The sequence below is a fragment of the Mytilinidion resinicola genome (genome assembly GCF_010093595.1).
Source record: "Mytilinidion resinicola strain CBS 304.34 unplaced genomic scaffold BDZ99scaffold_9, whole genome shotgun sequence".
In the NCBI taxonomy this organism is placed as follows: Eukaryota; Fungi; Ascomycota; class Dothideomycetes; order Mytilinidiales; family Mytilinidiaceae; genus Mytilinidion; species Mytilinidion resinicola.
Genome location: NW_022985445.1, coordinates 460219 through 477281, shown reverse-complemented (window position 1 = coordinate 477281; position 17063 = coordinate 460219). Strand labels below are relative to the sequence as shown.

The following is a 17063-nucleotide window of genomic DNA, read 5'->3' as shown; positions in this document are numbered from 1 at the left end:
CTTGGTCATGTGGGTGTGAGTGTGATGGGATGGGATGGGGATTGCGGACACGCAGTGAGGGCTAGATTGGGAGAGTAAAGCGAGCATGTGTATAAGATAGGGGCCGTTGCGGCGCCATGCTGATTGAGTTTGATGCGTGGTTGGAGGGTCCTGGCAGGGCGACCAATCAGCGGGATGGGTTTGGTTTGGTTTACCGGATCCGGAAGGCGGTGTGATTTGGCGTGGGAGGCACGTGATTGATGAGTGTGTGGGCAGTGAATAGATACTAGGTTAGGGGGGTCTTGATAGGTTGATATGCTATGGTGGAAAGTGAACGCGCGATAGGCACGCAATGGTCCCTCTGCGTCTACTAAATCGAATCTCACGCGGTTGATTCTGTAGATATGTGTAACTGAAGCAACTAGGTTTCTAGCTGGAGGGCCTCAGCGGTGGAATTTCATCTCCATAACGTCGACTTGATTTCGAGTCTTTGGTTATGGGACAAGAAAAGACTACGCTAGGTCCACGTGGCGTGCACGCCGCGTCTCCTAAATTTGCTTTCGCGCGGTTAATTCTGTAGATACTTGTGACTGATGTGAAGCATTCGATCTCGGAAGCACTCCACCAGCCTTTTTCCAGCCTAATACCACAGATCTGATTTAGGGCTGTTGGTTATAGGGTGAAAGACCACCACGCCGGGTCCACGGAAAGAGGCCTCCGCGTGTACCAAATCTGCTATCGCGCGGTCAAATGTGTAAATATTTGTAACTGAATCGAAAAGCTTGATGTCGGAAGAGCTTCACCAGCCTATTTCGAACCTGAATCTACCGTTCTGATTTAGTGCCGTTGGTTCTGTGATGAAAAGGCACCACGCCAGGTGCACGTATAGTAGCCTCCACGTCTCTCAAATCTGCTTTCGCGCGGTTAGTTATGTGAATATTTGCAACTGAGGAAAAGATCCTGACTTCGGAGGCACCTCAGCACCTCTTTCACAGTCTTTTACCACAGGCTTGATTTAGGCCTTTTTGATTGTGAAGTCAAAAGACCTGTGCAGCGTTCACGCGGTGGTCACGCGGCGTCTCGCGAAATGAGCATCACTCGGTTGGATCTGTAAGATTTTGCGACTGATTCATGCAATTTCTCAGCGAGGTGCTTCAACACCTTCTGAACATCATTTTGCGGTCAACTCGATTTGGAGCCTCGTTCGTTGTGTTGAAAGAAGTGACTACGCCAGGTGAAGAGTAAGTGTCGTTTGCGCGAGAGGCCAAATCAAGCCCAAGGGAAAGGGCTACAGTTGCGAAGTATAACCGGGAGCCAGTCCAACGTCTCGAAACTGCACCGGTACGAGCTCGCAGGCGCCCTGAATTAGCGCTACCAGCTTTTGTCCTGCCCCCGGTGCTCGATTTGGACGCTCTTTTCGTATGTGACCTCCGAGACACGCTAAATTGGACTATGAAGTTAGTCTAATGTACAGTGCACTATGAAGTATAAATGGGAGCCAGCCTGTGCGATTCTCGCTCTCTTTTGGCACGTCGTTGATAGGCATGCTGATTGAGCCACGGTTTTGTGGTAGGGTACCAGAAAGTAAACATATGGGAAGTTGACATACTCAGAAGTCAAGGCTTTTGATTCACCAATATTAACTCAATCACGGGATAAGGAGCAGGAAAGTGTGGTGGAGAGAACAGCGTTCAGTGCGCTTACCAAAAAAGCAGTCTATTTTCAGCCACCACCGTCCCTTAGTTGAAGATCCTCAGAGCGGCCACCATAAACTCCTCCGTCCAAGATCCACTGCTCATTGTCATTGTTGTCGTCTTGAACTCTCCGCCACGTCTGTTTCTTCTCCCTCTCCACTCCTTTCCCCTTGGCGTCAACCCGAGCAACCGGCCGGATCAGCGAGCCAAGCAAAGGGTTCTGCCTGAATGCGCCCCCTTTCCCACCACTAACTACCGGCTCAGCCACTCCCTCATCCTCGTCCTCTGCCTCGCTTTCCGGAGTTTGCGGTCGATCCATCTTAGCCATTCTCTTCACAATTTTACCACCCACAAGATCGATCGACACAACCGCCCTCCGTTTCTCATACTCCGGTCGTGCATGCCACTCCTGCTCTCTCAGCACCTTCTGCTGCTTCTTTAGCTGCAGAGCACGCTCCTGCGGACTAGCCCACACGCTCGTTCCAGAATCTGGCGTCTCAAAATCTGCCGCTTCGTCGTGAACCCTCGTCCGCCGCGCGTTCTGCGCCTGGAACCCTAGCAATCTATCGCGGTGCTCCTTCGCTTTTGCGAGTTTCTCGGACTCCGAGTCCGACGCTGGCGCGGACGATAATGGAGTGACTGAAGGCGGCGTGGCGAACGGACGCGGCGCTCTGGCAACCTCTGCGCGCTTCTGACCGGCATTGTGCGCAGCCATCTTCTCCTTTCCTAGGTCTTCACGTAGCATGCGGAGCATTGCGTGCGTTTCTTCAGAGCTCAGCAGAGGCTGGTTGCAGAAGGTACAAGGACCAAGCCCCTCTTTCACACAGATAATCTTGCCGCAGTTGAGGCAATTAGGCGCAGCAGCGAGTAGGGGATGCCGCGTGGCCATGCAGTTACACCGGCGTTTAGGGACGTTGTCTTGAGAGGAGGCAAGAGTGGGATTAGTCGAGATTTCAAGGGCGCGGATAGCTGAGTCTAGATCTGCTATTGTGGAGGAATCGCCATGCATGGAGTGGCCGCCAGTGATGTTGACTTTGGCTTTCTGTTGCTGCTTCCCAGGCGCCGGAGAGGTAGTTCGTGATGAGTTGCGAGGAGGTTTGAGGTCCCCTATCAAGGCGCCGGCCGCGGAAGGGGGTAACCTGGGAGTCGGGGCAGCATTCGGTCTTGTCATCGGAAGTTGGACGGCATCTGGCTTTTCTTGTAGTGCAAATGCGTTATTTGGCTTGCGGACCTTTGCGTGGCTGGCGACATAGTCTTCTTCGTCTTTCTTGACATACGCGCCCGATGTGTTTCCGTAGTTTTCCGGTACGCGAGGAGGCGGCAGCTTGTTCAAACCACTTGTTTTCTTCTTCTTCGCCTTGGGCTTGGGTACTTCTGATATATCTGTTCGTGATGCGCCTGGTTGAGTGCTTTGAGATGCTAAGGGCTGCGGTGGCGTACGTCGGTTGTTGAATGCAGTGATGAACTCTAGAGCTTGCGGCGTATCTCCAAGCAAGCCTTGCAGATTCTCAGCGGCCTCAGTCCTAGGTAAGGTGGCCGTATGTGATATAATCTGCTTCAGTGACTCCTCATCAAGCGGGAGGAGGCGAGAAAGTTGAGGTAACGCCCAGTTTGAGAGATCCATGATGTCGACGACTGCTATCGTTGAACGCTCTACCTTGGGGTTTTTATGGCCTGTTCAGCTAGAGATATTTTCTATTCGAACCGCAATGGTGTTTGAGGATAGCGAGTTTGAAGTGTGACGTGGGAGGTTCATACGGCTTATGTCAGCAGCGCCAAGAAGGTCTTGCATCTCCATCGCGAAAGCCCCAGGTCCAACTTCCCCACCACCACACTGCTCATTCATCTACTCGCGCAAGAGGCAAGATGGCGACAGATGTGGCTCTAGAGACCTCTATGGTAACAAGTCAATACATGGATTCATTCGATAGCGAGCTAATGCATCTTAGGGCGTTATAACCTTCGAACTATACAACAACCATGCGCCGAAAACCTGCAAAAACTTTGCGACCCTGGCTCATCGCGGCTACTACAATGGCATAGTGTTTCACCGTATCATCCCAAACTTCATGGTGCAGACTGGCGACCCTACCGGTACGGGTCGAGGCGGCGCCTCGATCTATGGCGAAAAGTTCGAGGACGAGATTGATCCTGCATTGAAGCACACTGGAGCTGGAATTCTCAGCATGGCGAACAGCGGACCAAACACGAATGGTAGCCAATTCTTCATCACGTTGGCGCCGACACCTTGGTTAGATGGCAAGCATACAATATTTGGGAGGGTCAAAGGTGGAATGAGGGTAGTACAGAGGATGGGAATGGTCAAGACTGGTCCTGAGGACAGGCCGGTCGATGAACTAAAGATTGTAAAAGCCAAGATTGTGGAACAAACGGAGGAAATCTGACCTTCCAGTATTTGGGTCAAGGCTATATAATCTTGATTGATTCTTCCAGGGGTTTTGGAGCGAAGATGGAACAATCTCATGACGGCCCCTGTGCAGCAGAGCGAAACCTGACCAGTAGGGTATTCAGAGTCACAGAGGCCATTGACGGCGTCAAAAATGATAAGATAAAGTAAGAAGAATAAGACTACGTAAGTATGCTACAATTCCATCCACTAGATCCAGCAGTTAACCTTTAAAGACGAATCTAAACTTCAAACCATGAAGAACCTTGTTGACCCTGTGCGAAATATCATTAATTTTACCCAAAGTCCTTGAAGACGTATTGCATATGTGCGATAGCTTCATGAAAACTTCTTTTAAACGCCGATGACATGCGTGAAACGTCGAACTTTTTATTCAGTGCACGGGATACGATTGACTAGTACAGCCATGGGCCTTTTGAAACGTTAGTGAATTGGAAGGTTCAGAGACCGTCATTTTCTTGAACCTACCTCTAATGAAGCTGTTCTCTTGCTCAGAGTGTAGAGGTATACGCATCACGTTTGTGTGAACGACTTCCATTGCAAGTAGAGCATCCTGCGCTTTCACTACGAATCTACGAAGGAATATCAGCCTAAGCTCTTCAAAAATTTCCAGGAATAACCTATTAGGCTCGAGACAGCAGACTCACGATATGTTTATCTCGCTGGCTCCTTGACTGATCAGATAGATGTTTACCCTCGCACTAGCCAAGGCGCTGAAAACCTCTCCTGATATACCAACCATATTCTTCATCTTATGCCCGACAACCGAAACAATAGACATGTGTCTGGCCACGGTCACGATTCCGATCTCGGAGAGTTCTGCCACGGTTTCTTCGATGTTACCGTTGCTCTTACTCGAACCGTCAGAGGAGACTGCAAGACTTAGCATCTGTTGGCTGCTGCTGATGAGATCAATTGTGTAATCATGGCGTCCGAGGCGCTGCGCTATCTGTCCGAGGAACTCTTGAGGTCTTGCTCTACCGTTCGAGCGGATGTTGAACACCGTAATGGAGTCCTTTGCCGTCACAGCCGTGGGCGTACGTCGATATTGACTCTCTCCATAGTACCCGTTCTTAGTCATGAAAACAGCCTTTGTTCTCGCGGCATCATCTTCAGAGGAAACAGGCGATGAATTTCCTGGAGTAGACTTTGGTGAGGTAGCTGGCGACCCAAGGGAGGGGAAAACTATGGTTCCTGGTCTCTCTGGGTGTTTTACATTCTTCAATCGCAGCGGTATCTGCGCGTTGCAGATTTGCTCGATAGTCAGAGGATGGATCACCTAACGCCACATCTGTTAGGGATCTCAACTGGAATCTAAAGGATGCCAATAGATTGGAATCACGGGGAGACACACCTCGCTCCCGTAGTACGTAAGCTCGGCAGCCTCCTCCGAAGTCACCGTAGCGAGCAGTCTGGCCGACTTCACCTTTCGAGGATCTGCTGTAAATATGCCATCGACCTCTTTCCAGATCTGCAGCTCTTCGGCGCCCACTGCAACCGCGCAGAGAGCGGCACAGAGATCAGAATATCCCCGTCCTACGCTGCTCACTAGCGATTCAGGCATCGCGCCAAAGAAACCTGTACAAGGATGTTATTTTCTGCGGATCACATCAAAAGAAAAGCACGAAAGGGGTTTATACCGGTAACGACAGGCACCCGCTCTTTGCAACCATCTATCTTTTTTCGAATTGCGCCTGCCAGGCCTCCCAGAAACTTTGCAGGGTGACGTCTGAACGCAGCGGCGAGCTCTTTCTGACGACTTCCGTAGGTTTTCTGCACAATATCATCCAAGACGACTACTTCAGCATCGATGTCCTGTACAGATATAAGTCAGTGCTATCTCAAATGGTAACGAATCACAAACCTTCACTTTCAGGGAAGCGACTACCAGCCGACAAGCTAGTGTCTCGCCAACCGCAAGGACTCGATCCTGAGTGCGCTCTGATATCTCTCCGATGGTCCATGTCGCCTTGAGAAAGCTTCGGAGGTGCTCGCAGTCATTCTCGATGCTCCCAAGTAGCTCGCCAAGCACTGCCTGAGCGCCTTCTCGCTGGTCAGCGCCACCGACAGTAACTTCCGCGGCCTCAAGATGCTCTTGCTTGATGATGTCGATAACTTGATCGAGCTCCACGGTTGACGTCTCGCTGGAGGTAGCGAGATGAATAGCCTCCAGAAGAAGCGATGTCGTTCCCTGCGTCTTTTGAGTCCCTGATCGAGCGCTGCAAACCACAGCTACTTTGAACCTTTCCAAGTAGTCTGGGATGATGGTGCCAGTGATGGTGTCCAGTAGCTTCCCCACAGAAGTACCGCCGTATTTCTGTACAACCCATTGACGTGTTTCAATCGAACCCATAGTTATTTCAAGATGTGAGGATGCTAAGGAGAATGAAGGTACGATTATTCACGAATACTACATGGCTGTGAAAACTTCCTTATTTATAGGAGCATTCTCTCTGTGTAACCTATGCAAATCTCTCGTGAGGTTCAATTGATTGCCACTGAGTTGCTGCCGAAGACGCTAGGGGGATGCCGAAGAGCACTGGGCCCCGGGTTTTGATTGCGGATCACAGCGGAGCGGCAGCAGCCGGAGTGTTCATCGGCATTTTAGCCCCTTTCTTATCAATCCCCGGCGGCGTGGTCTAGTTTTGGATCGCCTTGGGGCATGGGGGCACGGAGTAGCGTCTTAGGTAAGGGGTGGCACTGTACGATTGGCCGCGTGTCTTCGAAAATAAGCTACGAGTAAGCACGCACTGTCTTACGAGCTCATGTACAGTGCTAGGTCATAAATCTAGGCACACGGGTTTATCACTGCTTGGCTGGGATCTTGCTCACTCGATACTGTTGTGAGGAGTAGCCCAGCTAATAAGTAGCTATTTAGTCAAGAGGCAGTCTGATTTGCTATGCTTGAAACTTGACATTGCGCCTAGATTTTGATAATCCCATAGAGATACCCCAAGCAGTGTCAAACAGGCGTAAACAGAGTCATTGCCTGTCTCTGTAGTATGTGGGAGAGTGGTAGTATCTACACGTTTCTGTACATGCATTAGAACGAAGAGAATCTTGCAAAGTTTTAGAACTCCCCAGATTCCGCTTCCCCGAAAACGCTACTAATGACTTCATCTGACCTCACTCCGCCGCTAAAGGCTTCAAAGCCCGTTGCGTAGAGCCAGGGGCATCGCTCTCGGAGGTGGCTCGTGATAGCCCGGCTCAAAGCCTCGAACTCCAAGAGGAACCCATCATGTCCGTCTTGAGATTCGAGATTGAGGAATTTCGCCTCTGGTAAAGTCTCTGCCAACTGAATCTGTTGCTCCGCCCTGAATAGAACGTCTGTTTCCACGCTAATTACAAGAGCTTGCGGAGGCACATTCTTGAATACGTGCTTGAGATGTTCGTTGCGGGGAGGTATGGGGATATCGAGCCCTAGATGTGTAGGTAATCGGTCTCGGGTGACGTCGTGAGAATCCATCTTCGCCGTGAGGTGGATGTAGCAGTTGGCATCGAATCTCTGGGAAACGCAAAATATTAGCCGGGTCTTCCCATGTGTGCCTCGTCTGGTTGAAGGCCTTGAAAGCCACCAGGGAACTGGACGCTTACATTCAAGAACTTTGCCGCCTGATACTGGAGATAGCTCTGAGCTGCGAACTCCATCGGCACCTGGCCGTTTTGACTCATGTACGGTGTTGACTGGGGGTTTCTAGGACTTTCGCCTTGACACAATAGAGGAGTCGATGCTTCGCTACTAGAAGGTGACGGTGGTGTTGTCAAACCTGTCGGTACCACAGGCGTAGGCTGCTTCCTACGGGTTGCTGGTCGACGGCTGAAGCGCTCTTCGAACGAGTTGTGCGAGCGATAGGTTAGCATGGCTATCATCCTCGCGGTACCTAATCCCTCAATGGGCTGGCCTGAAGGTTCCGGGTTATACCATCCGTTGCTGAATTTGACGTCGGCATAGATACTCATCCGCTGCGTTTCTCCCCATGCAATTCCCCAGGCACTGTGGTAGGCCGAAGTAGTAATAGGGATGATGTTCTTGACGTATCCGACAGGCGTGCAAAGCGGCCACTCCAGGGTAGCCATTCCGCCCATGGAACCCCCAATCACAGCTGCGACTTCAGAGACGCCGAGCTGGTCAAGCACCATTTTTTGGATGCTAGAATACATGGCGTTAGATATGCGATGATATTTCTACTTTCATGGGTCTTACCGAACGTCATCACGGACACTTGTCCTTGGGAATTCTGGTCCATATTGTCGACCAGTCTCAGGATTGATGGTAAGAGGTGAAGCCGACCCGTAAGGCGATCCGAGCATATTCGCGCAAAATATGAAGAATCGTCGAGGGTCAAACGCCTTCCCTCTGCCCATTAACGGTTGCCACCAGTCTTCCGCGTCGGCACTACCTGAAAGAGCGTGGCAAAGGACTATACAATTACTGCCGCTTTCGTTGAGTGTGCCCCATGTTTTGTAGGCGATAGGAACTGAACGAAGCTGATGTCCGGACTCAAGCGTAAAGTGCGGTATCAGTGAGAGCTCTTGATGTTTGACCAAATTGGCATAGTAATTATGCGGTGTGCGCATAGAATTGATATCTCGTAATATAGTAAGTAACAATTGCGGAACATGGCCTCGCGGATAGTCCAGACTTACTGGTAGTCATTTGAGCTTTATGCGGGAGTGTTCTTTTTGGCGGTAAGATGCACAAGAATAGGTCGCTTGGTTCTCACGGAGGGTCAAAGGCGGACTTGATCTAGTGATACCCAATGGTGGCGGATGTTTTCACTATTCGTAGCTTTTAAAGGGAGTCGTGCGAGGTAGAGTGAAGTAGATAGTTTGAGTACAATAGGTCTAGCTGTATAATCAAGTGGTAAGAGTTTTCTAAGAGCATTAGAATCAGACTACGACTATCCGTTTCTAGTTTTAAACAGTATCTACTAGTGTGCGGGGATAGCTTGCAAAAGGAGCATGGCGAATGCTCGCGTAGGCTCTCTGCAGGCCTCGTTTAAGCGCGATAAGAGATCCCGCTTTGACTCGGCATTTGATCCGTAAGTGTATCGGGGTCTGGGTCGATCTGCCGACAGGCTCGCCACGTGTCAGAAAGCACGTTGGCTATGCCTGAGTGAATTTGAAATTTCCGGGGCAGAACAGCTTTAAGAAAAGAGGCCTGCTTGAAGCGTATCGTCAGAGACAAGGACGACGATTCGCAGACACCACCTCTGAACATTTTCTGGGACTATGACGGGAATGCCTGAACACACTGTAAAGGTAGCGGCAATCCAAGCTGCGCCTGTATCCTTCGATCTGCACGAAAGCTTAGAGAAGGTCTCAAAACTCACCTCGGAGGCTGCCAGGTCGGGTGCCGATCTTGTAGTCTTCCCGTATGCGGCCCTTTCCCAAATTCGGATGAAAAACAAAGCTCATAAGGATTTAGGGAAGGGTTTCTTTCGGCTTATCCATGGAGATACGCTTTTGATGCTACGATTGGAGCTCGGGAGCCTAGAGGTACATCGTTCTTATATCCTCCAATCAAGGAAAGCTCTGACGCTCCGGGTTGCTTCAACAGGTCGAAAATGGTTCGCGAAATACTACAACTCTGCGATAGCTATTGAGTCTCCAGAGTTCCAGATCCTACTCAGTATTGCCAAAGCAAACAATGTCCTTCTTTCTGTTGGAATAATCGAGAAAGATGGTGGTACATTGTACTGCTCGGCAGTACTCATTGATAGAGATGGAAAGTTGCTTTCTAACCATCGAAAGGTAGGCAACACTCATGCTGGCTAACAAAGTGATAACCGTTACTAACAATGACTAGCTGATACCTACGGCCGCAGAGAGGCTAGTTTGGGGCCGCGGTTCTGGAGACGGGCTGAAAGTTGTGGATACCGACATCGGAAAGGTCGGTGGCCTAATATGGTAACCAACCGCCGCAGCTCCTGCAACCTATATATGCATCTAACGAGGCGTAGCTGGGAGAACTACATGCCCGCCGCCAGAATGGCGCTGTATCAACAGGGAATCGAGTAAGCCAGTCTTCGTGGGACTAAGTCCTTGAGCATGCTAACAGACGTCTGAAGAATCTGGATTGCCCCGAACGCCGATGACTTGCCCAGTTGGATAGCTTCTATGCAGCACATTGCGAAGGAGGGCCGTACTTTTGTGATCTCGGTGAACCAATTTTGCAAGGTAAGGCTCTAGAGAGGTTTCATTTTCGATACTCATGACAAGCAGGTGGCCGATTTCCCTACGGATTATCCACCGTTCACACCTGAGCACCATGATCGCCAGCCCGATGGGTCCGCTTGGACTCCGGATGCTATCCTCAATCATGGTGGCTCATGTGTCGTCGGGCCATTAGGAACCTTTCTGGCAGAGCCATTGTGGGACAAGGAAGGCATCATCTATGCGGACCTCTCGAGGGACACTTTGATTGAATCAAGGGTGTGTGAAACCAATCAAGATGATCTAAAGCGCTAACATCAGCATAGATGGATTTCGATCCAGTCGGAAGCTACTCTCGGCCAGACATATTGTGAGTTTACGCAACCGATAAAGAGGTGCGAACGCTAAAACTTTGGGAAGCTCGTTACACGTCAATACGAAGCCCGGGGTGAACGTCTTTTTGAAGGAGTAAAGGAGGCGTTGTTTGCAGCTCGTAATTGATGGAGAAGACCACGAGAAGAGCACCACGCCACAAGACAGCCTTCTGAACTGTGCATAGGCTAAAATATGAGACCATTCCAGGGCTTTATAATAAGAGTTTCTTACGTTGACGGCCTGTTCTGATGCGGCGTATTACCAGCTGAAAATGATGATGTGAAGAAGTTGAAGGAGCGCCAAGCACTAACTAACTTCACGTGATACTCCTTTTCTCTAGTTGCACTTGCCCCTCCTCGCTCATCCATTTCTCAACAGCGCCACTCGCAACTCCGCCGGCGCCGCGTGAGGTGCCCAGCGAGCTCACGATCTTACAAAAACCTATTTACAGTTCTATGGCGTGTTCTATCAGATGCCGGCTGCTCATAACATGGCCGTCATCAATGCCGAAGGATAGTGGGCCAGATGCCGATCGGCAAGACGCACCGGCATGGAGCGTTCTACAATGTATCAACCACCTGGGCATCAGCTTGGCCAATCAAAGGTGCACTGGCTCAGCAGTTCGCATGATTTTCTCGATAAAACATTTTTGATAACCCCGTTGGCGCTGGCAGGGCCTATTTTCTCTCTTAATGCGCGCATATGTATGTAGGTCTTGCACGGGATAGTGAGATTGTCAGACGATCAATGCCACTCGGGTTCAGGAGAAACGTCTATTATGTGGCTGTACTCTCTTTTGCCTGTCTTCCAGGAGGTATTTGACTGATGCGCTTCTTTGCTCGGGCTTTGAGTTGGTTCGATTTTGTCCTTCTCACTCACAATACCAACACCAACCACGGCCATGACGACGACTAGCAAGGGCAAGGGCAAGCGAACTAAGCCTCCTGTCAAGGTAGCTTGTCTTGCTTGGTAAGTTAGATTTACATTCGTGTTACGCTGAGAAAATATCGAGCAATGCTGACGGCGAGACAGTCGAGCTTCGCGCATTCGATGTGACGGTAACAGCACCTGTGCGAATGTACGTCCCGAGCGTAATTAGGCATTGTTCGGTAACTGATGCTGTAAAAGTGTTTCATCAAAGACGTTGCCTGTGTGTACACCAAGTCCAACCGCGGTGGCCCTCGAGTCTCGCGAAAAAAGGCCGCTCAACGTGCTCAACTTCATGGCCAACGAGAGCAACAAGAGCAATTTCTTCCCTTCGAGGACCTCACACAACTCGACCTAGCGAGTTCGATAGACCCATACCGGAGCTCATATGATGACATCTTCAGCGACATCATCATGCCTATGATCGCCCCAGGGGCAGGATTGAAGAGCCTAGACAGCGATCAGATTTTTGATAGTATATTTGGCAACTCAGAAACCGAATCTAGCTCGGAAAACTCCACTTCAATCTTCAATGATATCCATGCATCAGCAGAATATCGACTCCGGCCACGTATGTACGGAAGCGACAAAGATATGTGAGCTCCACCCTAAACTTCTTCTAAACACATCATTCGTGCCCCTATCTATACATTTCCAAGCTTGTATGTGAGTTGGGTCCAAAAGCTGATTCTTAGTCAAGATTGAATGCGTATTACATCTACATTCATCCGTTTTTCCCAGTCTTGCCGCCGCCCGAGTCCGTGGTCTCAATGGATAACCCTTTAGCCGACAGCTCACGCGAGTTCGAACCTTCCTCTCCTCTGAGCCTGGCTATATCAGCTATATTGTCGTTGATACCGAATTGTGATGATAGTTCACCCCAAAGCCCAGATTCCGTGCTGTTGCGGAGAAGGCAGTCCCACTTCTTCGCACAGTTGGCCATGGAGAGCATCGAGATCGAGTCAGAAATACTTGCGTCTACGACCTCACCTGCCGAGGCTCTCAGTAGCAAGCCATCATTGTTCAGAAGGGATCTTTTCCATCCGAAGACCCCCGTGGAGCTAGAGAGTATCCTAGCATACCTATTGCTCAGCGGCTATGAATACGCACAAAGAGGAAACCTAGCAAAGATGCGAAATAGAGCAAGTCAAGCACTTGATGCCGCAACCCGGTTATCTCTACAAGAGGATATCACAGGTGTTGGCGATATCTATCGTGAAGCAAAGCGGAGGGCTTGGTGGATGACAGTAAGCGATCTTGTCGGAGAATCCCAAGAATCACAGTGGCTAATCAAAGCAGTATGTTTCTGTCCTGCAATGCTCCATAGTCTCCAGTACCGCGCCGATAATGGCAATTGATCATCAATCCTTCGCCACCCCGCTTCCGACGATTAAAGCAGACCCTGGGGCCTGGAAGGAATTCATCGACGCCCAACAAATGATCTGGAGGTGCACAGAGTATACGATATCCTTGAAACGCATCCTAGAATCTGGAAGAAGCCCTTCGGTGCTTGATGCGCAGATGAGAGCTCTAGATCACGAGTTGGACTCACTGATTGAAGGTCAAGATCTGAATCTAGACATCACATATTGCGACCTTGTCGACGTCGATGAGAGCGTGCTCGCAAGATCGCTCCGAGCGCAAGCACAAATCAAGCTTCAGAGCGCTAAGATTAAGCTCCACCGATACAGGGCATTTCAAGATGCTCCGCTTTTTACTCAGAAGCACTGCGATCTCACGGAAAGATCGAAGTTTTCCTCCATCAATACACCTCCCTCTTGCTGTAGCAGTTCGCCTTTCTCACAGAATCCCATCTCCTCTCCTGATCGCATGAGGCGCACCTCCTCCGCATCTAGTTCCGAAGCATCGTCACCCGGTGAATCACCGCCCAGCGATATTCCATCGATGAAGGTCTGTCTGAAATCGGCCTTAACGATATCGAGGCTCTTTGAATCTCTCCCATACCCATCTCCGATGCGAACATTAGAAACGACCTCATTTCCATTTGTATATCACAACGCTATCATACAAGCACCGAGAACGATGCCGGCATTTGCCTGTTGCGCAATGCAAAGCAGGTATTTATCCCAGAACGCGATTCGTAACTGTCGTCAAACTCGTACTGACGAAACGTGCCGAACAGCTATGCATTGCTCATGCTTTGCCGAAAAAGTCGTGATGTCAACCGAGGCTCACACAATGGAAACCCAAATGCTAACGGGCTCGGGGAACTCTATTCAGGAATACAGCGCGTACTGAGTGCGCTCGAGAATTACGCGATTGCTTTTGAAGCGATTGACGGGATGAGAGGTACGCATGCGATCTTCATCGATATCATCATAGGTGCTGACAGAAGGAAAGGTCAAATACAAGAGGCACTCGAAGCAGCTACCACTGATGACGGAGCAACGTGGTAACACCGTCTGGATTCCCTCGATATATTTTCAAAAACCTGAGGAAAGAAGAAAGTAAACCGGTTTGAACCACCTGTAAAGTCGCCAGGCCACCTCAGACGATGTCATCTGGTAGTCCCCAGCAAGCTATCATAACCTACTTTTCTTCGGGGTTCTAATTTAGTCAAGATATTTTGGACCCAATAGACGCAAACCATTACGAAAGGAATGGGAGCGTCTTTATCAATGCGATTTGCAAGTTGAACGATCCGAGAGATATCCCAGATATTACTGAGACCACTTGTATAGATCAGGAGCCCGAGGAGCGACATGGGTCCATCTATTGATACTCGGATCTTGAACACAAATTTTAGTGCAAGACCGTAACGGAATCGGAAGAGAATCAGATACACACATACGAGCCTGTGAATACGTTATTATCCATAATCTACCTGATGTGATTTCGATCTACCTGAAGTTAGCCTCTTAAACAGTACACTCTCATGCTATATTAATTTGAATATTGAGCTGTGAGATGGCGAACGTTGCACAAACCCCTCAAAAGACAATACACCTCGAGGAAGAGAATGACGAGAAAGACATTTCGCCTGCCATACATCATTCTATGCACGGACTGTATCCCGCCCCGAGGTCTAGAAACCCGCCCTGCCGCCAAAAAAAGCGTCGTCATCTCACCACCATCTACTCATGCGTCCTCTTGGGACTCAGCATCCAGCTAGACAGAAAGCTCGGAGTGTGTCCACGTACGATGCGCTTTTCCTGTACCAGTGACGCTGGCACACGCTCACGCGCTATACTTTTCGGCTGAGGCCGTTTTCAAGCGGGGACTGCTATCGGGCTTTGCCTCACATGGCTCACGGCATCCAATAGCCCGCGTAGACACGGGCATGTAGAGCAATCGGCTTCTGATAACATGCGAGGCAATGCTATCATGGATCGGCTAGAGATAATAAACGCATACTCTCGGGTCCTTGCCGATTGGTCAGTCACCCAAATCGCTCAGACCAAATACTTCTTATATATAGTACATAAAAGGGATTCCTCCTCACTCCATCTCTCTAATCCACTCACTACTGCTCTCGTAGATAATTCCACTACATTATCACATTTCAAAATCAAACCCTATCAAACAAGCCTTGTCAAAATGGTATCAGGTCACTTGGGTAATGTTACGAAGTCAGCTTGCCCCCCCTACCAGCTTTCTCTATAACATACTGACAGACTATCAGGACCCCAGAATTTGAGACCCTTGCTCTCCATGGCGCTCAAGAACCAGATCCCGTGAATGGTTCTCGTGCGCTTCCTCTCTACCAGACTTGCGCATACAACTTCACAGATGCCGCCGATGGTGCTAGTAAGTTCGCATGGTCTAAGGATGGCTACGTCTACACTCGCATGGGCAACCCCACCAACTCCGTATTCGAGAACCGCATGTCGATGCTCGAGGGGGGAGTAGGAGCAGTCGCAACAGCGTCTGGCCATGCTGCTCAGGTGAGTTCTTTGGAAGCATAGGCGCAACGAAGCTAACTCGTACATCAGTTCATGGCCATCACATCAGCATGTGAACCAGGACAGAACTTCATCAGCACGATGAATCTCTATGGAGGAACATTCAACCAGGTATGCTGCGTATCTCCGAGTGCTGAAGCTTTTACTAATTTTGGACTTTAGTTCCGTGTTTACATGAAGAAGTTCAACATTACCTGCAAATTTGTTGAGGGACAAGACCCCAATAACATCAAGAATGCCATCGACGAGAACACCCGAGCGGTTTGTGCCCCCCCATTAATCAAAATAGACCATATTTGCAAGTTAGCTAATAAAAGGAAAGGTGTATGTGGAAACAATTGGGAACCCCCAGTTCAACGTGCCAGACATAGCGGCAATTGCCAATGTTGCCCACGAGGCCGGAATACCTCTTATCGTCGACAACACATTCGGCATGGGTGGCTACCTCTGCAAACCCATCTCTTTGGGTGCCGACATCGTCACCCACAGCTGTACCAAGTGGATTGGCGGCCATGGTACTTCAATGGGTGGAATCGTCATCGACGGCGGCCATTTCGACTGGTCTGCCAGCGGAAAGTTCCCCGGCTTCACCGAACCCGCAGATGGCTACCATGGCATGCGGTTCTGGGAGACCTATGGTCTGAAAGCGCTGTCGGCCAAACTTCGCATGGACGCAATGCGTGACCTAGGTCCGTGTATGTCCCCTTTCAACGCTTGGCTGTTCCTCCAAGGTCTGGAAACCCTAGCCCTACGAGGTCAACGACACGTCGAAAATACTCTCGCAATGGCAAAGTGGCTGCAGAGCCATCCATGCGTCGCTTGGGTCAACTACCCTGGCCTCGAATCGCATGCAGACTACGAGCGCGCCCAAAAAGTGCTTCCGAAAGGAGCCGGAGGTGTTCTTACCTTCGGTGTAGCTGGAAACATCAACGAGGTTGCCGCTGTGGTTGACAACCTGAAGCTCTGCTCTCATCTTGCCAACGTCGGAGATGCGAAGACACTCATCATCCACCCGTGGCGGACAACCCATCAACAGATTCCCGACCAGGAAAAGATTCGAGGCGGCGTCACACCAGATATGATTCGAGTGAGCCTCGGCTTGGAACATATCGATGACATCAAGCATGACTTCGAGCAGGCGTTTGTGGGAGCTGGTTTGAAGCCGGCGCAAGGATGGACTCCGACGTGGAAGAAGGATATGGAGGGCAAAGAGTGGAATGAGGGCACACTGTATGCACCCAACCCTGGAGCTCCTGGAGCTGTTAAGGAGGTGGCCAACCGGCCATAACTGCAAGCACATAAATATGGATTTCTTTTGGTGATGGGTTAGGGGTTTGATATGAGTTTTCTTTGCTGGCAGAACATTCCTGGTTGAGAACTAGTTTCCATGATTTCTATGTTTTCATTGAATTTAAAACAACATGCTGAGAGCAGTGATTGCTTAGTTCCTTTCGAAGTAACCACCCAGTGATCTTACTCTAAAGTATTGATCCGGGATCACGTGACGCTGCCTATTCTCGCCTTCGGCCTCCTTAGCCCGATATCCTCCACTCCTCATCAAACTCCATCAACAAACGACTG

The 17063-nt window shown here is 50.0% G+C and overlaps 7 protein-coding genes across 7 annotated transcripts; 4 read left to right on the top strand and 3 right to left on the bottom strand.

Annotated features, from left to right (window-relative positions):
* Positions 1-1354: 1354 nt before the first annotated feature.
* Positions 1355-3298, bottom strand: BDZ99DRAFT_462615 (C2HC5 finger protein; the record flags this gene model as incomplete). The annotated part of the gene is made up of 2 exons (XM_033719887.1): positions 1355-1419; positions 1589-3298. A coding segment is annotated over one exon (1597 nt), but the record flags the coding sequence as incomplete, so codon positions are not given.
* Positions 3299-3500: 202 nt separating this feature from the next.
* On the top strand, positions 3501-4513 carry BDZ99DRAFT_462614 (putative peptidyl prolyl cis-trans isomerase). Its single transcript, XM_033719886.1, has 3 exons — positions 3501-3572; positions 3623-4266; positions 4317-4513. Exons 1-2 carry the CDS (start codon positions 3540-3542, stop codon positions 4076-4078), a joined length of 489 nt encoding a protein of 162 aa, XP_033576958.1. The 5' UTR covers positions 3501-3539; the 3' UTR covers positions 4079-4266; positions 4317-4513.
* Positions 4186-6454, bottom strand: BDZ99DRAFT_442398 (aspartate kinase; the record flags this gene model as incomplete). The annotated part of the gene is made up of 7 exons (XM_033717811.1): positions 4186-4513; positions 4570-4673; positions 4749-5155; positions 5225-5380; positions 5456-5679; positions 5742-5916; positions 5966-6454. 7 exons carry the CDS (start codon positions 6452-6454, stop codon positions 4497-4499), a joined length of 1572 nt encoding a protein of 523 aa, XP_033576957.1. The 3' UTR covers positions 4186-4496.
* Positions 6455-6971: 517 nt separating this feature from the next.
* BDZ99DRAFT_498216 (homoserine O-acetyltransferase) lies at positions 6972-8758 on the bottom strand (the record flags this gene model as incomplete). The annotated part of the gene is made up of 4 exons (XM_033723567.1): positions 6972-7606; positions 7696-8251; positions 8306-8690; positions 8749-8758. 4 exons carry the CDS (start codon positions 8756-8758, stop codon positions 7172-7174), a joined length of 1386 nt encoding a protein of 461 aa, XP_033576956.1. The 3' UTR covers positions 6972-7171.
* Positions 8759-9342: 584 nt separating this feature from the next.
* Positions 9343-11074, top strand: BDZ99DRAFT_442392 (putative nitrilase; the record flags this gene model as incomplete). The annotated part of the gene is made up of 9 exons (XM_033717810.1): positions 9343-9476; positions 9530-9600; positions 9662-9855; positions 9911-10011; positions 10065-10118; positions 10173-10281; positions 10327-10536; positions 10584-10627; positions 10678-11074. The coding sequence occupies 9 exons, from the start codon at positions 9343-9345 to the stop codon at positions 10727-10729; spliced, it is 969 nt and encodes a 322-aa protein (XP_033576955.1). The 3' UTR covers positions 10730-11074.
* Positions 11075-11533: 459 nt separating this feature from the next.
* Positions 11534-13976, top strand: BDZ99DRAFT_520082 (uncharacterized protein; the record flags this gene model as incomplete). Its single annotated transcript, XM_033725486.1, has 7 exons — positions 11534-11601; positions 11665-11710; positions 11761-12155; positions 12260-12806; positions 12859-13470; positions 13809-13869; positions 13921-13976. 7 exons carry the CDS (start codon positions 11534-11536, stop codon positions 13974-13976), a joined length of 1785 nt encoding a protein of 594 aa, XP_033576954.1.
* A 1141-nt stretch (positions 13977-15117) lies between these two features.
* Positions 15118-16917, top strand: BDZ99DRAFT_498213 (O-acetylhomoserine ami; the record flags this gene model as incomplete). The annotated part of the gene is made up of 5 exons (XM_033723566.1): positions 15118-15149; positions 15203-15464; positions 15513-15593; positions 15645-15743; positions 15805-16917. The coding sequence occupies 5 exons, from the start codon at positions 15118-15120 to the stop codon at positions 16768-16770; spliced, it is 1440 nt and encodes a 479-aa protein (XP_033576953.1). The 3' UTR covers positions 16771-16917.
* Between the last annotated feature and the right edge of the window lie 146 nt (positions 16918-17063).

Bases quoted from the DNA above. Each gene is read 5' to 3' on its own strand.
- BDZ99DRAFT_462614 (XM_033719886.1), top strand. From the start codon at position 3,540: ATGGCGACAGATGTGGCTCTAGAGACCTCTATG. The intron at 3,573-3,622 runs GTAACAAGTCAA...AATGCATCTTAG, and splicing joins TGGCTCTAGAGACCTCTATG to GGCGTTATAACCTTCGAACT.